This window comes from Delphinapterus leucas, chromosome 2, assembly GCF_059928025.1.
Source record: "Delphinapterus leucas isolate spDelLeu-1000000601 "Yukka" chromosome 2, BTC_Dleu_Yukka2, whole genome shotgun sequence".
NCBI classification, from domain to species: domain Eukaryota; kingdom Metazoa; phylum Chordata; class Mammalia; order Artiodactyla; family Monodontidae; genus Delphinapterus; species Delphinapterus leucas.
In genome coordinates this window covers 17582320-17600537 of record NC_143130.1, presented here as the reverse complement: position 1 = coordinate 17600537, position 18218 = coordinate 17582320, and the positions used below count along the sequence as shown (strand labels likewise).

Genomic DNA, 18218 nt, shown 5'->3' with positions numbered 1-18218 from the left:
CACCAGAGCATAAGCAATGTCACTATCTCCTTTTTACTCAGCCATCCTTAATATGTATTGCTTTATTTTTTTAATTGTGGTAAAGTACATATAACATTTACCATCTTATCCGTTTGAAAAAAAAAACTTTTTACATTGAGGTATAGTTAATTTACAATGGTGTGGTAGTTTCAGGTGTACAGCAAAGTGATTCTGATATATATGTATATATTCTTTTTCAGATTTTTTCCGTTATAGGTTATTATAATATACTGAGCATAGTTCCCTGTGCTATACAGTAGGTCCTTGTTGATTACCTGTTTTATATATAGGAGTGGGTATATGTTCATCCCAACTTCCTAATATGTCTTGCCCCTCCTCATCCCCTTTGGTAACCACAACTTTGTTTTCTGTGTCTGTGAGTCTATTTCTGTTTTGTAAATGAGTTCATTTGTATCATTTTTTATTTTATTTTTTGTTTTTTTTTCTTAATTAATTTATTTATTTTTGGCTGTGTTGGGTCTTCGTTGCTGCGTGCGGGCTTTCTCTAGTTGTGGCGAGCGGGGGCTACCTTCGTTGTGGTGCACGGGCTTCTCATTGCGGTGGCTTCTCTTGTTGCAGAGCATGGGCTCTAGGCGCGCAGGCTTCAGTAGTCATGGCACGCGGGCTCAGTAGTTGCGGCACACGGACTCTAGAGCGCAGGCTGAGTAGTTGTGGCCCACGGGCTTAGTTGCTCCGTGGCATGTGAGATCTTCCTGGACCAGGGCTTGAACCCATGTTCCCTGCATGGGCAGGCGGATTCTTAACCACTGCTCCACCAGGGAAGCCCTGTATCATTTTTTTAGATTCCACATAAAAATGATCTCATATGATATTTGTCTTTGTCTGACTTACTTCACTCAGTATGATGATCTCTAGGTCCATCCATGTTGCTGCAAATGGCAGTATTTCATTCTTTTTTATGGCTGAGTAATATTCCATTGTGTGTTTGTGTATACATACACAAATGTGTGTGTGTGTGTATGTGTATACACACACACACATATATATATATTATATACCACATCTTTATCCATTCTTCTGTCCTTGAACATTTACGTTGCTTCCATGTCTTGGCTCCATCTAAACCATTTTCACATTGCTGTGTAACCATCACCACAATCCTTCCCCAGCACTCCTTTCATCTTGTAAGGTGGAAACTCTATCCCCTTTAAACAGTAACTTCCTGTTCTCCATCCCTCACCCCTAGCAACCACCGTTCCAACTTTCTGTCTTTCTGAGTTTGACTGCTCAAGGTATTTCACATAAGTGGAATCACACAGTATTTATCTTTTTTCGACTGGCTTATTTCACTTAGCATAATGTCCTCAAGTTTTAAACATGTTGTAACGTGTGTCAGTATCTCCTTCCGTTTTAAGGCTGAGTCATATTCCATCGTATGTATCCACCACATGCTCTTCATCCACTCATCCATCCACAGACACTTAGTTTGCATCTGCCTTTTGGCTGTTGTGAAGGATGCTGCTACGGACACGAGCGTCTTAACGTGCATTTGTGTCCTCACTGTCGTTCCTGGTGACAACTCTGAGCATCTTGTCAGAATCCTACGCAGGAAGAAGCAGGAAGGGGAAAAGGCAGCTGCTAGTGGAGGGAGCCCCCTTTGTAAGGGTCTTCCCAGAAGTGCCGCCATCCACCTCGATGACCCAGAGACGGAGACTCACGATGATAATGAAATAGTTAATATTTATGGAGTGCTGGTATGTGCCAACACCGGGACTGTATCGTCCATTTAATTCTCAAAATAAATCCGTGAGGGTGGTCGCATCTCATCCAGGAGGTTTAGCGAAGTTGTCCAAGGGTAGTGAGTCACATAGCTAGTAAGAGGCAAAGCTGGGATTTTAACCCAGGAATCTAGCACCAATGTTATGCTCTTAACTACCATCTTCTGTTCCTGTTTTCAGAGGAGCTGGGGAAAACAGTTTTATCTCAACTAGGCGTGTTTCCTCTCCCGACCAAATCGGGGCTCCGCTTCGATGGAGGGGGAGGAGAATGGATATGGGTAGGCAACTCGCAGAGTCTGCCCTGGGGCGCCTTCCCCTGGGAGCTGCCTCTTCATCTCACGGTTTCTGAAGCCCGGTGGCCTCTGGCCTCTGAAATTGCAGCTGCTCCGTAGCACTGCGTTGCTGGCCACCGTCACGCTGCCGTGCCAGCCAAGCCCCACCACCGGCCAGATCATTTTGGCTTAACCCAAAAGACGGGGAGTAGACCACAAATCCTGGAATACCTGATTATATCTACCACTTGAAGTGGTCGTGATCTACCCAACGTAGGGAGCCTAGAGGAGCTAGCTGGAAACACAGGAGGAGGGGCTGAATATACAGATACTTTTGTTAGAAAATTGTTTCTGTTATTTACTGAGTAATGATTTCTGCCAGCAGTGCATTACCTGTTTAAAAACATTGTATTTAATCTTTGCTACTACTACTTTTTATAGTTAGTATTTTTATTATTATTTAATAGTGCCAATTGCCACACATCAGTAACCCATGTCTTTTTTTTTTCTTTTAAAAATTTATTTATTTATTTATTTGGCTGCACTGGGTCTTCATTGCCGTGCGCAGGCTTTCTCTAGTTGCGGCGAGTGGGGGCTGCTCTTTGTTGCGGAGCATGGGCTCTAGACGCGCGGGCTTCAGTAGTTGTGACTTGCGGGTTCTAGAGCACAGGCTCAGTAGTTGTGGCGCACGGGCTTAGTTGCTCCGCGGCATGTGGGATCTTCCCGGACCAGGGCTCGAACCCGTGTCCCCTGCATTGGCAGGCGGCTTCATAACCACTGTGCCACCAGGGAAGTCCAACCCACGTCTTTCTGATTTTGGAGTAGAAGTTCTCAGTCAGTGTTCTAATGTTGATTGTACGAATTTGGTGCCTTTTTAACCCACTGATTTGTATGGATATATTCCCCCAATATTCCAGCTAGATCTTGTCTTCTGGGACTTAGATGGTCATCAGCATTCAGCTTTAACCCTCTCTGTAGAAAGAGCTTTCCTTCTTTAGTGTGGAGGAAGTAGTCCTGAAATAAATGATTGGTTAAGACCAATCACCTTCTACTATCCTTTGAATCCTCTTCTTCTTTGTAAATAATAAGGCTATCACATTGAACTTAGTTGTTTGTCTTAAACCCTAGCCCAGTAGTTCTCAACCCCCAGGAATTTGCCCCACAGGGGACTTTGGCCGTGTCTGGTGACTTATATGGTTGTCACAAATGGGGAGGGGGTGTGCTGGCATGTGGTGGCTGGAGGCCAGAGATGCTACTTAACAACCTACGATGCACAAGGACCCCCTCACCCCACACACATAGGATTATCTGGCCTGAAATCTTGACAATGCCAAGGTCAAGGAACCCTGCCCAAGCTCAACTGCCGTCCAAGATGCAACTGAGTTGTTGACCTTCAGATAAGTTTCCCTGGATGCTTTGGTGTTTTGTGTCCGGTTGTCTCTGGTCCATCTATCGGCAATACGTCTCAGCCATCATTCTGTGTGGAGGACCCCTGCTTAAGAGTTAAAATTACATCGACCACGTTCGAGTGTTTTACAGTCTAGTTGATGTTACGCCATTTAAGAAGCTTGCGTGGTGACCTTTCTTACAGTTTATTTTGAACGTGATTTCAGTGCAATAAAGATTTTGCTTTACTTTTAACATATAAATGAACATGAAGAACCTAAGGGGGCATTCGAAGGGGTTAAGGTCAGTCTAAGAGGGAGAAGGGTATTCTGTAGTGGAAAAAACTTGGGGTTTAGAGTTTGAAGCCTTCTGTTCCCAGCCCAGCTCTACCATCTCTGGCATTTAACCCATCAGCCTCAGTTTCCTGATCTCCACTTGCTTCACATTTCGTTTGAAGAACGAAATGAAAGACTGTGTATTGAAAAAGCTTTTTGAAATTTTAAGGTGCTGCATATCTGTCAGCTCCTGTTGTTTAAGTTCTTTTCTCATGGGCTTTTCTCCCCTTAGATTAATTATTCCTGTGTTAGTTCCTAGATAAATATTCTGAGTGCCTTTGCTAAAAAAAAGATGTATAGTTTATTTCTCTCCAGAAATATGTGTGTATACATATATATGTGTGTGTGTATTGCCCTCAGTGAAATGAGGTTTACTAATATACCATGATTATACTAGTTTAGACCAGACAGGTCGAACTTCAGCCCAGGAAAAGCAACATAATGATATCCTGTAACAGCTGCTGTAACTGGGGAGATGTGGGGATTTAAACCGACTGTGAGTAGTGTTGGCTCCGGTTCCAGGAGGGTTTGTTGGACAAACATGCGTGTTCTGACAGAGCCCCACTTACGCCTTGTGTTTGCCAGAGAGTCATGGAGCCTCAGACCACACAACAGGCAGAGCAGACGTGACCGTTCTTAGGAGGTGGAAGTGAGTTGGGATGAGAGGAATTCCAGGCCAGTGCACAGATCTACAAGTTCTGTATTGGAATGCTCGTTGAACTCTTTAGACAAATAAGGGAAAATGTGGTGGTTGGCCATCTGTCAGATTTCATGTCCCCTTCCCAGGAGGGGCGTGCTGATTGGAGGGGAGACCCTAAACCTGTCTCTTCCTCCTGAGCCCCTGTCAATCGATCCCTGAACCCATCCCAAGACTATGGATCGCAGTTACTAGCCGGGTTCTTACCCACGGGTGAGTCATAAACAATACTCAGTGCTGTGCGTCCTGGTGGAGTGAAGCCCCAGCACAGAAGAATAAAGAAAAGAGCCATTGCCAGATTTTGGTGTCACACGGTCACCTTCTGTATGTGTTAGACTTGCCAGGACCCAGGTGCACTGTAAGAACACGGATTTTAACCAAGTCTGTGACGTTAGGTGCTTTGTTCTTTAAGAGGGTGATGTGAGTCAGGTAGACGGTGGGTGTGGGTGCTGAGGCCTGAGGAGCCACAGCCCCGGGGCGGGATTGCTCCTTTTTCTTGGTCTAAGAATTAGGTGTGGCCTCCAGCACTTGGTAATTTGCCTGCACAGCCCTGTTGGGCCTTAAAAGAAAGGGTCAGCTCCTTAATTTTAAATCTGAATATGCAAATCAACTGAAAGATAAAAAATGAAAAGCTCTGACTCCTAATTTACTCTGCAGAGAGTATTCTCAGAAATGTGAATCATCAGAAATTGTTTCCTATCATCGACAGAAAAAAGTGCTGACTGACACCTTAACTTTACAGATAATGAGATCTTTGGGGAAGTTTTAATCCTTCATAGTTTCCCAGAGTTGTTTCCTTCCTCCCCTCCCCCGAACGCCAATGACCACGTTATCTATCTGTCTTTACCCCTTTCATTTGCTCTGTAAACATAAGGATAAGAATATATTGGAGGGTGTTTTAGCTGTACCTGTAATTAGGTATCTTGTATCAATAGTCAAAACATAGACTTTGAAGCACAAATACATATTTAACTGAGGGTGAGTATTTCTGAGTCAAAAAAGATACCCTTAAGCTGTGCGTGTGTTTGCATTACTTTCTCAGCATTTATAACCTGGATGCCAGTTTGAGCATCAGATAGGCAGATGGTAACAGAAATTATTAGAATTATCTTTGTTACTAAATACTCCTGACTTTGTCCTAATAGAAAAAAAAAAGGTATTTTGTAAAGTATCATTTTATCTTTTACTTTTTCTTCTTTCAAGTGCCCTTTTACATAGATGTGTTTTTTGACTTAGGTCTCATTAACATTTCTTATAGGAACTGCCTTTGGGGCGGTACCACGTATTAAATTGTTCTGATGCTTTAGGAAAAGGAAAACCATGGTAACCAGATATAGGGTGTGATTATTTGCCTCTAACGTGGCAAAGTGTTGGGTTTAACAAAAGAAGCTTAATACAAATGTTCCAATTGACCCTTCTCATCACTCAGGCTGCTTAGAGCTCAATCAGTCTCTCATTATTATCAGAGTTATTCTAGCAAAGGCAGCAGTGATAGTATTTTTCATAATCACTCCTTGAGCCAAATGTAATTTGCAATTTGTAGTATTGTATTATGAAACAATAATGCATTAAAATGAACAGTGCAGGAATTAGGAGTATAGTGGTAAAGAAAGGATCCAGAGAAGTAGTTGTGGGACAGACTCTCTCAAAATCATTTAAAGTGGACATGGCTGATTTCAACGCCAAATTAAGCATTTAGAAAAATCAGACTTGTGTCTTGTTTTTACTTTATTTAATTGTGTGTGTGTGTGTGTATATATATATACATTTTAATCTTATATGTAATAATATATATATTATTTATTATAAAGTCAATGTAGTAGCTGGGGGAAAACAAAAACAATTACTTAGCATATTATTTGCCTTTGCGTATTTGGTGTTTTGGGTTAGCGTAGTTTGATTACCTGTGTGGGTATGTTTTGAAAAAAAATGAGGCATATCAAGCCTTATAAAAATCCTGTATGGAACAGTCATTACTGATTGACCCCTTTTTACAAAGAGGAATTTATTTACTATAGAAAGTATGTAGTGTGGTCCATGGACTAGCTGATGTCAGGGAAGCTTTAATATAATTAAGATATACTTTCACCCATCTTCTGTCATTTGACTTGAATGGCTCTAAGTATAGATTATAAATATTATTTCAGAGTTATTTATGTGTTCATCTTGTGTTTTGAAGGATTACTGTGCTTGCTTGTTATTTTTTTTTTTTTCCTTAAGCCTTTATATCTGGATCCCGCGCTTTTTCGGGGGTGTGTGTGTGTGTGTGTGTGTGTGTGTGTGTGTGTTTGGTTTGGTTTTTAAGATCTTTGGAGTTTATGATGATTCTTATAAAGTCAAAATTGATAATGTGCTGGGTTCAGTTTCTTAATTGCTTTACTATTTCCTTGTCCGTATCCGTCCTGGACTCCCGCAGTGTCGGGTTACTAGGCATATCTGTGCATCCTTGATTCGATAACACAGGCTAGGACGCAGGGGAAGAATGCACTTCTAAGGGCATTTAATGGGGGTCCTGAGAAGGATATGTTGTCCATTAAGGGAACATCACGTGTCTGAAGGCTGTTGTAGCTTGGTTAAGGAGAAGCTATATTTTCTTTATTAAAAAAAAAAGTCACTTATTTTTTTCCTGGATGCCAAGCAACACAAATTTAGTTTATTAAATCTAATCAGACTAGCACTGATGAAAACCGTACACAATCAAATAATGATTCTCAAGTCTGCAGATTTCCTTTTAAAGAGAACCCCTGCTACAGTGTGCTGACTTCAAACTGCATCCCATTTGACAAAAGCACTATGAAGTTGTCACGCACCCTCTCCGAGGCTGCTTCTCATCATGGTTGATTACCAAGATGTTTTTTGCCTAAATGGGAGCTTTCTGCTTTTCCTAATCAGCCCTCTTTTGCCTGATTGATCCAGCATTGCCACAAGCCACTGCTGAGCCAATCGGTACACAATCATGGTAGCAATTTCTTTAAATGTCACTGAAATATGGAAGATCCTGTATGGGAAGGACACATTAGAAAGGACTCTTTTCCCCTCATTTATCAAATGGAGGCCGAGGTGCACACACACACACACAAAAGGTAGGGCCAGAAACCACGAGCACATCATCGTACAAGAGAAATGCACGCAGGGACTTCTTGCTGTCTTACCCTCTGATTGGGTTTGGGCGGTTTGACACGCTTCTGCTGTCGCCCGGCATGATTTGCATACGTAACGCAGACAGCGTTGACTTCTGGAGCATCGCTGCACTTAGAAATACTGGCAACGTCCTAAAAACGAGTACATGGCAGTTTGTGTGATCCTTTCCAATGATTAGAATCAGTTCTTGACCTTGCGTCTGAACTCCTGCCCTTCACAGAAAAGTTCATGCAGGAACAGTGTCCCTTGGACCTCCTTGCTGCCCAGCAATACAAGATTTATCTCATTGATTTCACCCAAGATGTTTTAACCAGATGCTCTCAGTATAAAAGCATAGAGTGACTGGCCGATTTGGAGGTGGCTGGGTGTGGTAATAAGAAGAGTCTTGGGCCGGAATTCCGGTTTTGCTGCTTACTTGCTAGATGACCTGTTAAATCACTAAATCGCCCTGTGCTTCCTGAGGTTTCCCCTGAAGAACACATACCTCATATGCCGGTTATTGGAATCAATGAGATCAAGTATACATAAAGAAGAATTCAATAAATTCTAGTTAAGTGTTGTTAAGTGAGCAAAAGAGCCTACAACAGGTGCTCAGTTCTACGTCTCACTTAGGAGTGAACTTCACGGGTCCGGGAATTTCATTTTCTCTAGGAGTGTCCAAGTTCAGACCCACCAAGGTCTCTTTTTTTTTTGTCTTTTTAATAAATTTATTTATTTATTTTTGGCTGCATTGGGTCTTTGTTGCCACAAACAGCGGCTACTCTTTGTTGTGGTGTGCAGGCTTCTCATTGTGGTGGGTTCTCTTGTTGTGGAGCACGGGCTCTAGGCGCGGGCTTCAATATTTGTGGCACGTGGGCTCGGTAGTTATGGCTCACGGGCTCTAGAGCGCAGGCTCAGTAGTTGTGGCGCACAGGCTTCATTGCTCTGCGGCATGTGGGATCTTCCCGGACCAGGGCTCGAACCCGTGTCCCCTGCACTGGCAGGCGGATTCTCAACCACTGCGCCACCCGGGAAGCCCCCACCAAGGTCTCTTAAACTCACTGAGGTGAACTGAGCTCTGTTCCTGACTCGCAAGGTGACTTTGCACAGCTCTGCATGCAGACCTCTTGGGCCTCAATTTCCTTGTCTGTCAAATGAAGACATTGGACAAGGTGACTCGTCTCTAGGCTTCCATCTTCAGACATTTGTGCATGTGGAGCTTCAGTGTACTTGGACAGGAGTGCACTAGAACAGTCTGCAGAGACACGTGGCTAGATTTTTATTTTCTTTAGCTAAAACTTAGAGCAGCTGCCTTTTAGGGCTTTAAGGGAAAAATCAGGTCCTAAGTTCATCACCGGGGTGATGAATTAAGGGGAGTCACCGCTGGCACCAGGAATGTAGGGTAAGATTATACGAGATTTAACTGATAAAGAGTTTGTAGAGAAACTTGGATCCAGAACCACTTAGGAAAAGTATCACTCAAAGGACTACATAGGAATGAGGTTAAAAGCTGGTGATTTTGCTTTGGTTTGAGTGAACGTGTGTCCTGAGGCATACAGGTTGCTGATGGGGATGCAGGAATGGCACAGGACATGGTCTTCGGTTTTGCTCTACAGGTTCTTGAACTTGGCCCACTGGGCAGCTGGCATCTCTCAAGGATCTTTAGGGCCCTGGCGCATTAGTATAGCAGGCAGTGGTCAAAGACAGGGTAGCACAATGGCTGTACCAACACATGTGTCCACCAGAAACTGGAAGGTTCCAGAAAGAGACAGCGAGTTCCTGGAGAAAGGGGGGATTAAATCACGTGATGGTGCACATATGTAGAAATTAGGGGAAAACATAGGGCAGGGGATGGAGTTAGAAGACTGTGTTGACCATACCAGTGTGGGAGTTGTTGGGTGTGGGGGGAGAACGCAAGGCTTCTGGTAGCTGACACTGAATTTGGATTTGTGCCATTTTCACTTCTCTCCCCAGCCAAGCATTATCACTTAACCTATATGTTTCTTAGGGTAAATAGTAATACAAGTCTTATAGCAAAGAGAAATACCAGACTTCTAGGTGACATTTCAGTGAGTTATTTTGGAAGAAAATCTTATTTTAAAAATTATTTCTCAAAACTTACAAGATAATTGGTTCTAGATAGTCTGTTCATCTATTTTTAAATATGGCAGCAGATTTTTTAGACTTTCTTTTTTCCTCTATTGTGTTTTCAAATATGATATTAGGAAAAGCCCTTTCATTACAAAACCAATTTTATTTTTATTTTATTTATAGCAGGATGCTGTGTGTTATCATTCAGCCTAATCTTTCCTAAAGGTCTCTAATTTTAGTAGCAGTAGAAAATATAGTAAAAATAGTTCAGTGTTACTTCTACCACAGAGAGAATGAGGTTAATTTGCTAAAAACCAAAATGATGGTTGAAAAGCACAAAACTCTTATCAGTTAATTTTTCATGATGGCTCTTTCTGTATAAAACCAGCAGAATTTTGTTGCAATCCATTGTGACTGTTGGTTTGTTTGTTTGTTTCTTCCCGCATTCAAGTGCACATCTTGCCCATCACTCTTTGCAATAATAATAATATATATGGCTGATCTGGCAGACGGCAATGATCTCATTTGTAGCACGTCATGGTAGAACCCTTTGGGCAGATTACTTGGAGATTAGCTGAATGGAAACATCGCTGTATCCTTTATGAAGAAAGCCATATGTTTAAGCAAAGTTGCAATCAATTTCACTCTGATAAGACGGGCTCATCCACTGTATCCTTCTGTGAAAGGAGTCTTCAGTGGCTTGTTGGCACTTTTTTCATTGTCCCTTCTGTCTCCATGGGGCAGTATCAGTAGAGAAATTTTTCCCTCTCAATTTTTTCTCAAGCTCTCTATGTTTCTTTTTGTCTCTATTTAAAAAAAAAGAAGAAGAAAGGCCATTCTACTGTATTAATACATCCTGAGATTTGACCAAGAAGTCCTTCTAGACGTGGCAGACATTTCTCTTCGAACATGTGTATGGGATGGTCAGAAGGCAGCTGGTGAAACTGATTCTTTGCTGGGAATGGCTTTGCTTCCTGGACATACTGTTAGCACAGTGTTTTTTCAGCTATGCTGTTCCTTGGAAAATGACCCATTTGAAATTCATCTGTGGCTTTTAAAAGATAATAAAATAAGTGTAATTGATGTCCTCCAAGTTTCTAAGCATCTTGCTATTCAATGATTGTCTTCATAGGTTGATTACTGATTTCAGCTGTGAAATTGACTTTGTGAGCACATGTGTAGCTGAAATTTTTCAATGACCTCCCCTGTCCCCCTTTCAGAAAGAATTAAGCGACTATAAATTAAGATGAACATTAGACTAGATTGGCAATTAGAGTGATGAGGATATAGCTAATTCCTTTTTCTTTTTATACTCTAGAATGGTTGATATATTTTTTTCATTTACAGTCTTTATTTCATTCTGTCAGAAAGTTATATCTGAGGGATCCATTTTTACCCCAGTTAACAAGTAATGTGCTGTGCTTTTATGGAATGCCTTAAAGAAATCACATAATTTATTAACTAAAGCAGGCGTTAAGGGAAGTGTCCAAATGCTAACCTGTAAACATTTTATCTATGGTTTGTTCAGGTTTTCATACATTAATCTTGAAACTCTAGTTTTTAAAAGGAAAATATAACAGTTTGATAATAAATTTACAAATAATAAAATAGTATATTCTGATGATGATGAGGCAGCCGAGGAAACTAATATTTTGGCATCGAATACAATGAGAAAAAAATTCACTTCCTAAATATGAGTTGGGATTCGTAGGTTTTTTGTTTTTTTTTCTTTTTAATCATGTGTATTTGAGATAAAAAACTGAAAGTTGGTAGACTGAGATAGAAAACTGAAACTTTCTTCACAAAATAGGACGAAGACCATTTAAAAAAAGATTTTAACAATAGCTGATTAAATTCAGTGTTAGGTTTTGGGTTGAAAATATCGAAACTGCTTTAAAACATGGGAAAGTCAACCATGTCAGTTTTTCCCCACATTATTAACTCAAAGGGCAGATTCTTCTTGGAAGATTAAACTGTACCTTTTGGTAAAGATAGATGATATATCTTGTATCATGGTAGTGTTTCTCAAATATGGTACACGGTTGAATGTATGTAATCTAGAATGTGAACCAGCAACACAAACAAAACAGGTCAATATGGCAACGTTGTATTGTTTGAAGGATATTTATGAACTGAAAAACTAAATGGTTAAATGATTTACCTTTAGGAATCTGTATTATAAGTAAAATGTCACATACAGCTGATTCACTTCATTGTATAGCAGAAACTAACACAACATTGTAAAGCAATTATACTCCAATAAAAAAAAAATAAATGTCATGTATTAAGATTTGAACTTGATGCTTTTCTTGAAGTTAGAATTTAATACATTTTATATTTCCAGGTGCCTCAGTGTTGCAGAATTTTCATGATGGGATTCACATGGGCTTTAAATACCATCTACGTGCTGATGACACTCCAATGAATTTGTCTAGCCCTGTCCTTAGATGCTCAATAAATTTTTGTCAAATGTTGGCTTCTCCTGGGACGTATCAGTTGTTTATGTTTGCTCTTTCATTTATTAATTCATTCTATAAAGACAATCATTATGCTTAACTCTTAGGCATTATTGATATATTGACAAAAACAACGGAAAGAGAAAGTTTTTATTTTTAATGCTTTGTATTTATTAGTTTTAAAAGCATAGTACATAGCTTCTCCCCTGTGAGACATCATCATTTTCGGGGCTTAAGTTCCCAGGGAGTTTTTCTTTTCTTTTTTTTTTTTTTTTCTTTCTTCTTTTTTACCACTGAAATGATCTTCTAATTTCTAAATAACATTAAAAGTTAAGGGTAGATTTGCTTTATGGAAGTTAATTTTACAGGCAGTTTTCAATGCCATTTAATAATACACATAATTTTGAAGGAATAGTGGTGGTGAGACTTTAACTTTTTTCTATTTTAATATCTTGAGAATGCTTTCCCTTACTTATTTCCAACATAGTGTTACTTTGGTGAACCCATGAGATATTCCCATGTACACTTCCTGCATAGACCAGTATCTGACATCAGATTTATATCAGAAAAGAAAGACACATGCTCCCAACCACACCAGTAATTGAGATACTTTTTTCTCTTTTATATCAGCTTTGGACCAACTCTTTTACTCATCTATTTCTCAATATGATTAATTGTCACCATAAGCCAGATTCCTACTTTGTGCTCAGAAAATGCTTGGTATACTTTATATATTTATGAATGCTTAGTTGAGTAACTGTCTATAAAAGATTTCTTTTTTGAAACATCTGGTGACCAAATCACTACAGATGAACATTATTTCAGGGGATGGAACACATGCCTTCCAGGCAACATGGTCTGGAGAAAAGTAGAAAAAAGTAACAGAGCAGGAAAAAGAATGGATACCAAGTCTGAGGTTTCTAAGGTATTTTGGGTGCCCGAAGGGAATAATATTAGTGTTTTTTTGGAGAGCCTTGAATTCAGTGCCCATATGTGGAAATGTGTGTGCACTGTTTTTGAATTGCGTGTTTGTTTCTCATGTTTGTTTTTGATCAGATACAGATTTCCAAGTCAAAGATGCCACATTCGGCGATAGCTTTTCATCAGATTTAGGAACAGTATTTGTTGAGACTTCCTTAAAGCTTTCAGTTTAATAAGCCCAAAGTACGATCACAGTGTAAATTATCCTTTCTACTTTGAACCTTGCAAATGTGACCTTGTTTGTCAGTGTTTAGACTATGAGGAATGTTGCCAATAAAACTGTGAAAATAAAGAATAGTTGTTTATGGAGAGATCGTTAAAAAGATGATTGTGGGGGCTTCCCTGGTGGCACAGTGGTTGAGGGTCCTCCTGCCGATGCAGGGGACACGGGTTCGTGCCCCGGTCCGGGAAGATCCCACATGCCGCGGAGCGGCTAGGCCCGTGAGCCATGGCCGCTGAGCCTGCGCGTCCGGAGCCTGTGTTCCGCAGCGGGAGAGGCCACAACAGTGAGAGGCCCGCGTACTGCAAAAAAAAAAAAAAAAAAAAGATGATTGTGGATTATCATTCTGCAGTCCTAAGAGAACCCCACTCTGATGCAGAGTTTTATCCTCCACACCTGACGTACTCGGCACTCTGTTCTATACATTTATGGATTGTGTGTTTAGTAAGAATGAACTGCAAGAATTTTGTTGTTATTTTTGTGTTGCCTAAAGAAAAATGGGTATGGAGGCCATTTCCAAAAAGGGTTTTCTCTGGAAAGTTCTAATTAAAAAGGATTAAAGTAATCTGATTGAAAATATTAATACTGGGCAGGAGACACTGGGGCCTCATTTTGAGGATGCTCACACTTCATTGAGTGCATAGGTCTTCATCCCAAAAGAACGACAACGCGTTGTGTATATATTGACAAGTTAGAATTTTTTGTTATCAACAGGTTTGGCAAACATCGAAAAGATGACAAGATTGAGAAAACGGGTAAAATAAAAATGCAGGACTCCCTTACATCGGAAGAGGAGAGAGTACGGATGAAGCAGGAGCAGGAAAGGTAGATTTCAGTTATTTGGTTGAACCTTATTAGAGGGAGGCTCTTTTGTTCCTTTCTACTCTTTCTTTCTTTTCTTTTTAATATAAAGAAATTGCATTTATTTTATTTTTGTTTTTTTCTGTGTCAATCCAGATACTGATGGTTGGATGAATACAACATAAAGAACGATTGAAAGAAAAAACCTTATATTTATTTGAGGCATTAAAATGAATTTTATTGGTTTTAGTTAAGATCTTTGTATAGGAGATGGTAGGGCATATGAGATGAATAAATCAACTAATGATCAATAAATCAATGAATGATCACTTAAAATCACAAAAAATATGTAAAATTCTGTCTAATTCATCTATGAGTATATAGTATATTATAATACTTTTAAAGAAATGCTCATCTGGAAATAAAACTCTGAGTTTTTATATCTCATTTAAAATATTTTGATTTCTAGTAAGAATTGAGGAGGCTGTTGGTTTTTTACTATGTTGTTTTCCTATCAAATCTGACATCTATTTCTTTTTTCTCCTTCTATTTTGCTATCATATTTTGTGTGACATTTTTTACTTAAATTTTACTCCATCTCTTCCAGAAAGATTATTATCTATTGTTGAGTCATTTCATGTTGGGAACCCAAAGACCAGTGAAATAAATGAGAAGTTACTTGAAGCAGACACTTGAAAACCATTTTATGAGCAATTAGAATTTTTCTCATTATAACTCGCGGGGGGATGAGAGAATCATCTCACCCTTGTATTATTAGAGTTTGCAGGCTTGGAGTGAGCTTCTCTGTAGCAGCTATTTCATTTCAAGCTGCCATAGCAAGAGCTACCATGCCTCTTTTACTTTTAATAATCTGGGGTATCAGGAGCATCAGAAGCCTTGATCAAGGCTATAAAGCTAAATATCATCCACAGTTTAGGATTGTAACCCAGCATCTCTAAGACCAAGTGTGGTATTCTTACCATAATTCTAGAGTAGTGATACCTTTGATCTCATTCTGTTGGGTTTTTTTAAAATTTTTATTTATTTATTTATTTTGGGCTGTGTTGGGTCTTCGTTGCTGTGTGCTGGCTCTCTATTACATAATTATTGACTATATTCCCCACACGGTACATTTTATACCTGTGACTTATTTATTTTGTAACTGAAAGTTTGTACCTCTTAATCTCCCTCACCTCTGACAATTTCACCTCCTTATTTCTCTCCTCCCTGCAACGCCCTCTCCTCTGACAATCACTGTTTGTTCTCTGTGTTTGTGACTGTTTCTGTTTAGTTATGTTTGTTCATTTGTTTTGTTTTTTAGATTCCACATATAAGTGAAACCCTAGGGTATTTGTCTTTCTCTGTCACTTAGTATAATACCCTTTAGGTCCATCCATGTTGTTGCAAATGGCAAGAATTCATTCTTTTTTATGGCTGAGTAATATTCCATTGTTATACCACATCTTCTTTATCCATTCATCTGTTGATGGACACTTAGTTTGCTTCCATATCTTGGCAATTATAAATAATGCTGCTAAACAGAGAGGTGCATTTATCTTTCTGAATTAGTGTTTTCATTTTCTTGGGATAAATGCCCAGAAGTGGAATTGCTGGATCATACGGTAGTTCTATTTTTTTGTCTTTTAAGAAACCTCTATTTTAGGGCTTCCCTCGTGGTGCAGTGGTTGAGGGTCCACTTGCCGATGCAGGGGACACGGGTTTGTGCCCCGGTCCGGGAAGATCCCATATGCCGCGGAGCGGCTGGGCCCGTGAGCCATGGCCGCTGAGCCTGTGCGTCCGGAGCCTGTGCTCCGCAACGGGAGAGCCCACAACAGTGAGAGGCCCACGTACCGCAAAAAAAACCCTCTATTTTGTTTTACACAGTGGCTGCACCTACTTACATTCCCACCAACAGTGTACAAGGGTTCTCTTTTCTCCACATCTTCTCCAACACCTGTTATTTGTTTGATAATAACTATTTTGACAGGTGTGAGGTGATATCTCATTGTGGTTTTGATTTGCATTTCCCTGATGATTAGAGATGTTGAGCATTTTTCATTCACTTGTTGGCCATCTGTATGTTTTCTTTGGAAAAATGTCTATTTAGGTTTTCTGCCCATTTATTACTTAGGTATTTTTTGTTTTTTGTTTTTTTTTATGTTGAGTTCTTTGTTTTGAATATTAACCCCTTATTGGATATATCATTTGCAAATATCTTCTCCTATTCAGTAGGCAGCCTCTTTGTTTTGTTGATGTAGTTTCCTTTGCTGTGTAAAAGCTTTTCACTTTGATATAGTCCTTTGTTTATCTTTGCTTTTGTTTCGCTTGCCTGAGGAGACATATCCAAAAAACTATTGCTAGGAGCAATATCAAAGAGCGCTCTGCCTATGCCTTCTTCTAGGAGTTTTATGGTTTCAGGTCTTATGTTTAAGTCTTTAATCCATTTTGAGTTTATTTTTGTGCATGGATGGAGAGAGTAGTCCAGTTTGATCCTTTTGCATGTAGCTGTCTAGTTTTCCCAACACGATTTATTGAAGAAGCTGTCTTTTCCTTGTATATTCTTGCCTCCTTTTTAGTAGATTAATTGCCCATATGAGTGTGGGTTCATTTCTGGACTCACCATTCTATTCCATTGATCTGTGTGTGCTTTTGTGCCATTACTATACTGTTTTGATTACTATAGCTTTGTGGTATAATTTGAAATCAGAGAGAGTGATACTTCCAGATTTGTTCTTTTTTCTTAAGATTTTTTTTGGCTGTTTGAGGTCTTTTGTGTTTCCATACAAATTTTAGAATTATTTGTTCTAGTTCTGTGAAAAATGCCATTGTTAAGTTGATAGGCATTGGATTGACTCTAGATTGCCTTGGGCAGTATGGTCATTTTAGCAATATTGATTCTTCCAATCCATGGATATGGTACATTTTTCCATCTGTCTTTGTTGTCTTCACTTTCTTGCATCAGTGTCTTATACTTCTTTAGTTAGATTTATTCCGAGTTATTTTTATTTAGACTTTATTCTCTTTGGTACAGTTCTAAATGGGATTGTCAGGGTTGATTGTTTCATAGAACTGTGAGCAAGTTCTGAGCCAGTGCTGTGACCTTCCTCTACTTTATGGCTTCTGTTTTGGGAATCTTATCCCTGAAACATCTTTTTTTTTTTTTTTCCAATTCTCTCTTTCCCACATGTTTCTCATCTGTTTAAAACATATATCTTGGGGCTTCCCTGGTGGCGCAGTGGTTGAGAGTCCGCCTGCCGATGCACGGGTGACGGGTTCATGCCCCAGTCTGGGAGGACCCCACATGCCGCGGAGCGGCTGGGCCCGTGAGCCATGGCCGCTGAGCCTGCGCGTCCGGAGCCTGTGCTCCGCAACGAGAGAGGCCACAGCAGTGAGAGGCCCGCGTACAGCAAAACTATATATGTATATATATATATATATATATATCTTTTTTTGTTTGTTTGTTTTTTGCTGTACGCAGGCCTCCCTCCCACCGTTGTGGCCTCTCCTGTGCAGAGCACAGGCTCCAGACGCGCAGGCTCAGCAGCCATGGCTCACGGGCCCAGCCGCTCTGCGGCATGTGGGATCTTCCCGGACCGGGGCACGAACCCGTCCCCTGCATCAGCAGGTGGACTCTCAACCACTGCGCCACCTGGGAAGCCCTAAAACATGTATCTTTTTAAGGTCTAATTCTAAATTTATTCTAATTCCAATTCTACAGAAAATTTGAAAAAAAAACCCATAAAACAGGAAAACAAAAATTTGCCTGTAATAACACCACTGTTAACATACTGGTCTATGCCATTCTAATTTTTTTCCTATAAAATACATATTTCCACACATGTGTACTTTTAAAAAGCTGACATCTATTTTCAATAGTTAACAGCTATTTTCATTTTGATTTAGTTTGCATTTTCATACAGTTTTAGAAAATCATGTTAAATGTTTTCTGGAACAAGGCCAAGGTTGTATGAACAGGATGGATGGGAGGGAAGGACAGAAAGAAGGAAATAAGGTCTGAAAGATGAAATTTTAGCTGTGATAACTGGCCAAATTCCCCAGTTCTCAAATAATATTTACCTCATATGTTATTCATTCTATT

At 39.9% G+C, this 18218-nt stretch overlaps 1 protein-coding gene across 20 annotated transcripts in view; it reads left to right on the top strand.

The window, feature by feature from the left end:
* PARD3 (par-3 family cell polarity regulator) overlaps positions 1-18218 on the top strand; it is a 642085-nt gene that overhangs the window by 447143 nt on the left and 176724 nt on the right. For all 20 annotated transcript variants that reach the window (XM_089906476.1, XM_089906474.1, XM_089906475.1 and 17 more), the window contains one exon: positions 14033-14143. In XM_089906476.1, the coding sequence (XP_089762602.1) occupies positions 14033-14143 (111 nt within the window). The remainder of the gene's footprint in view (positions 1-14032; positions 14144-18218) is intronic.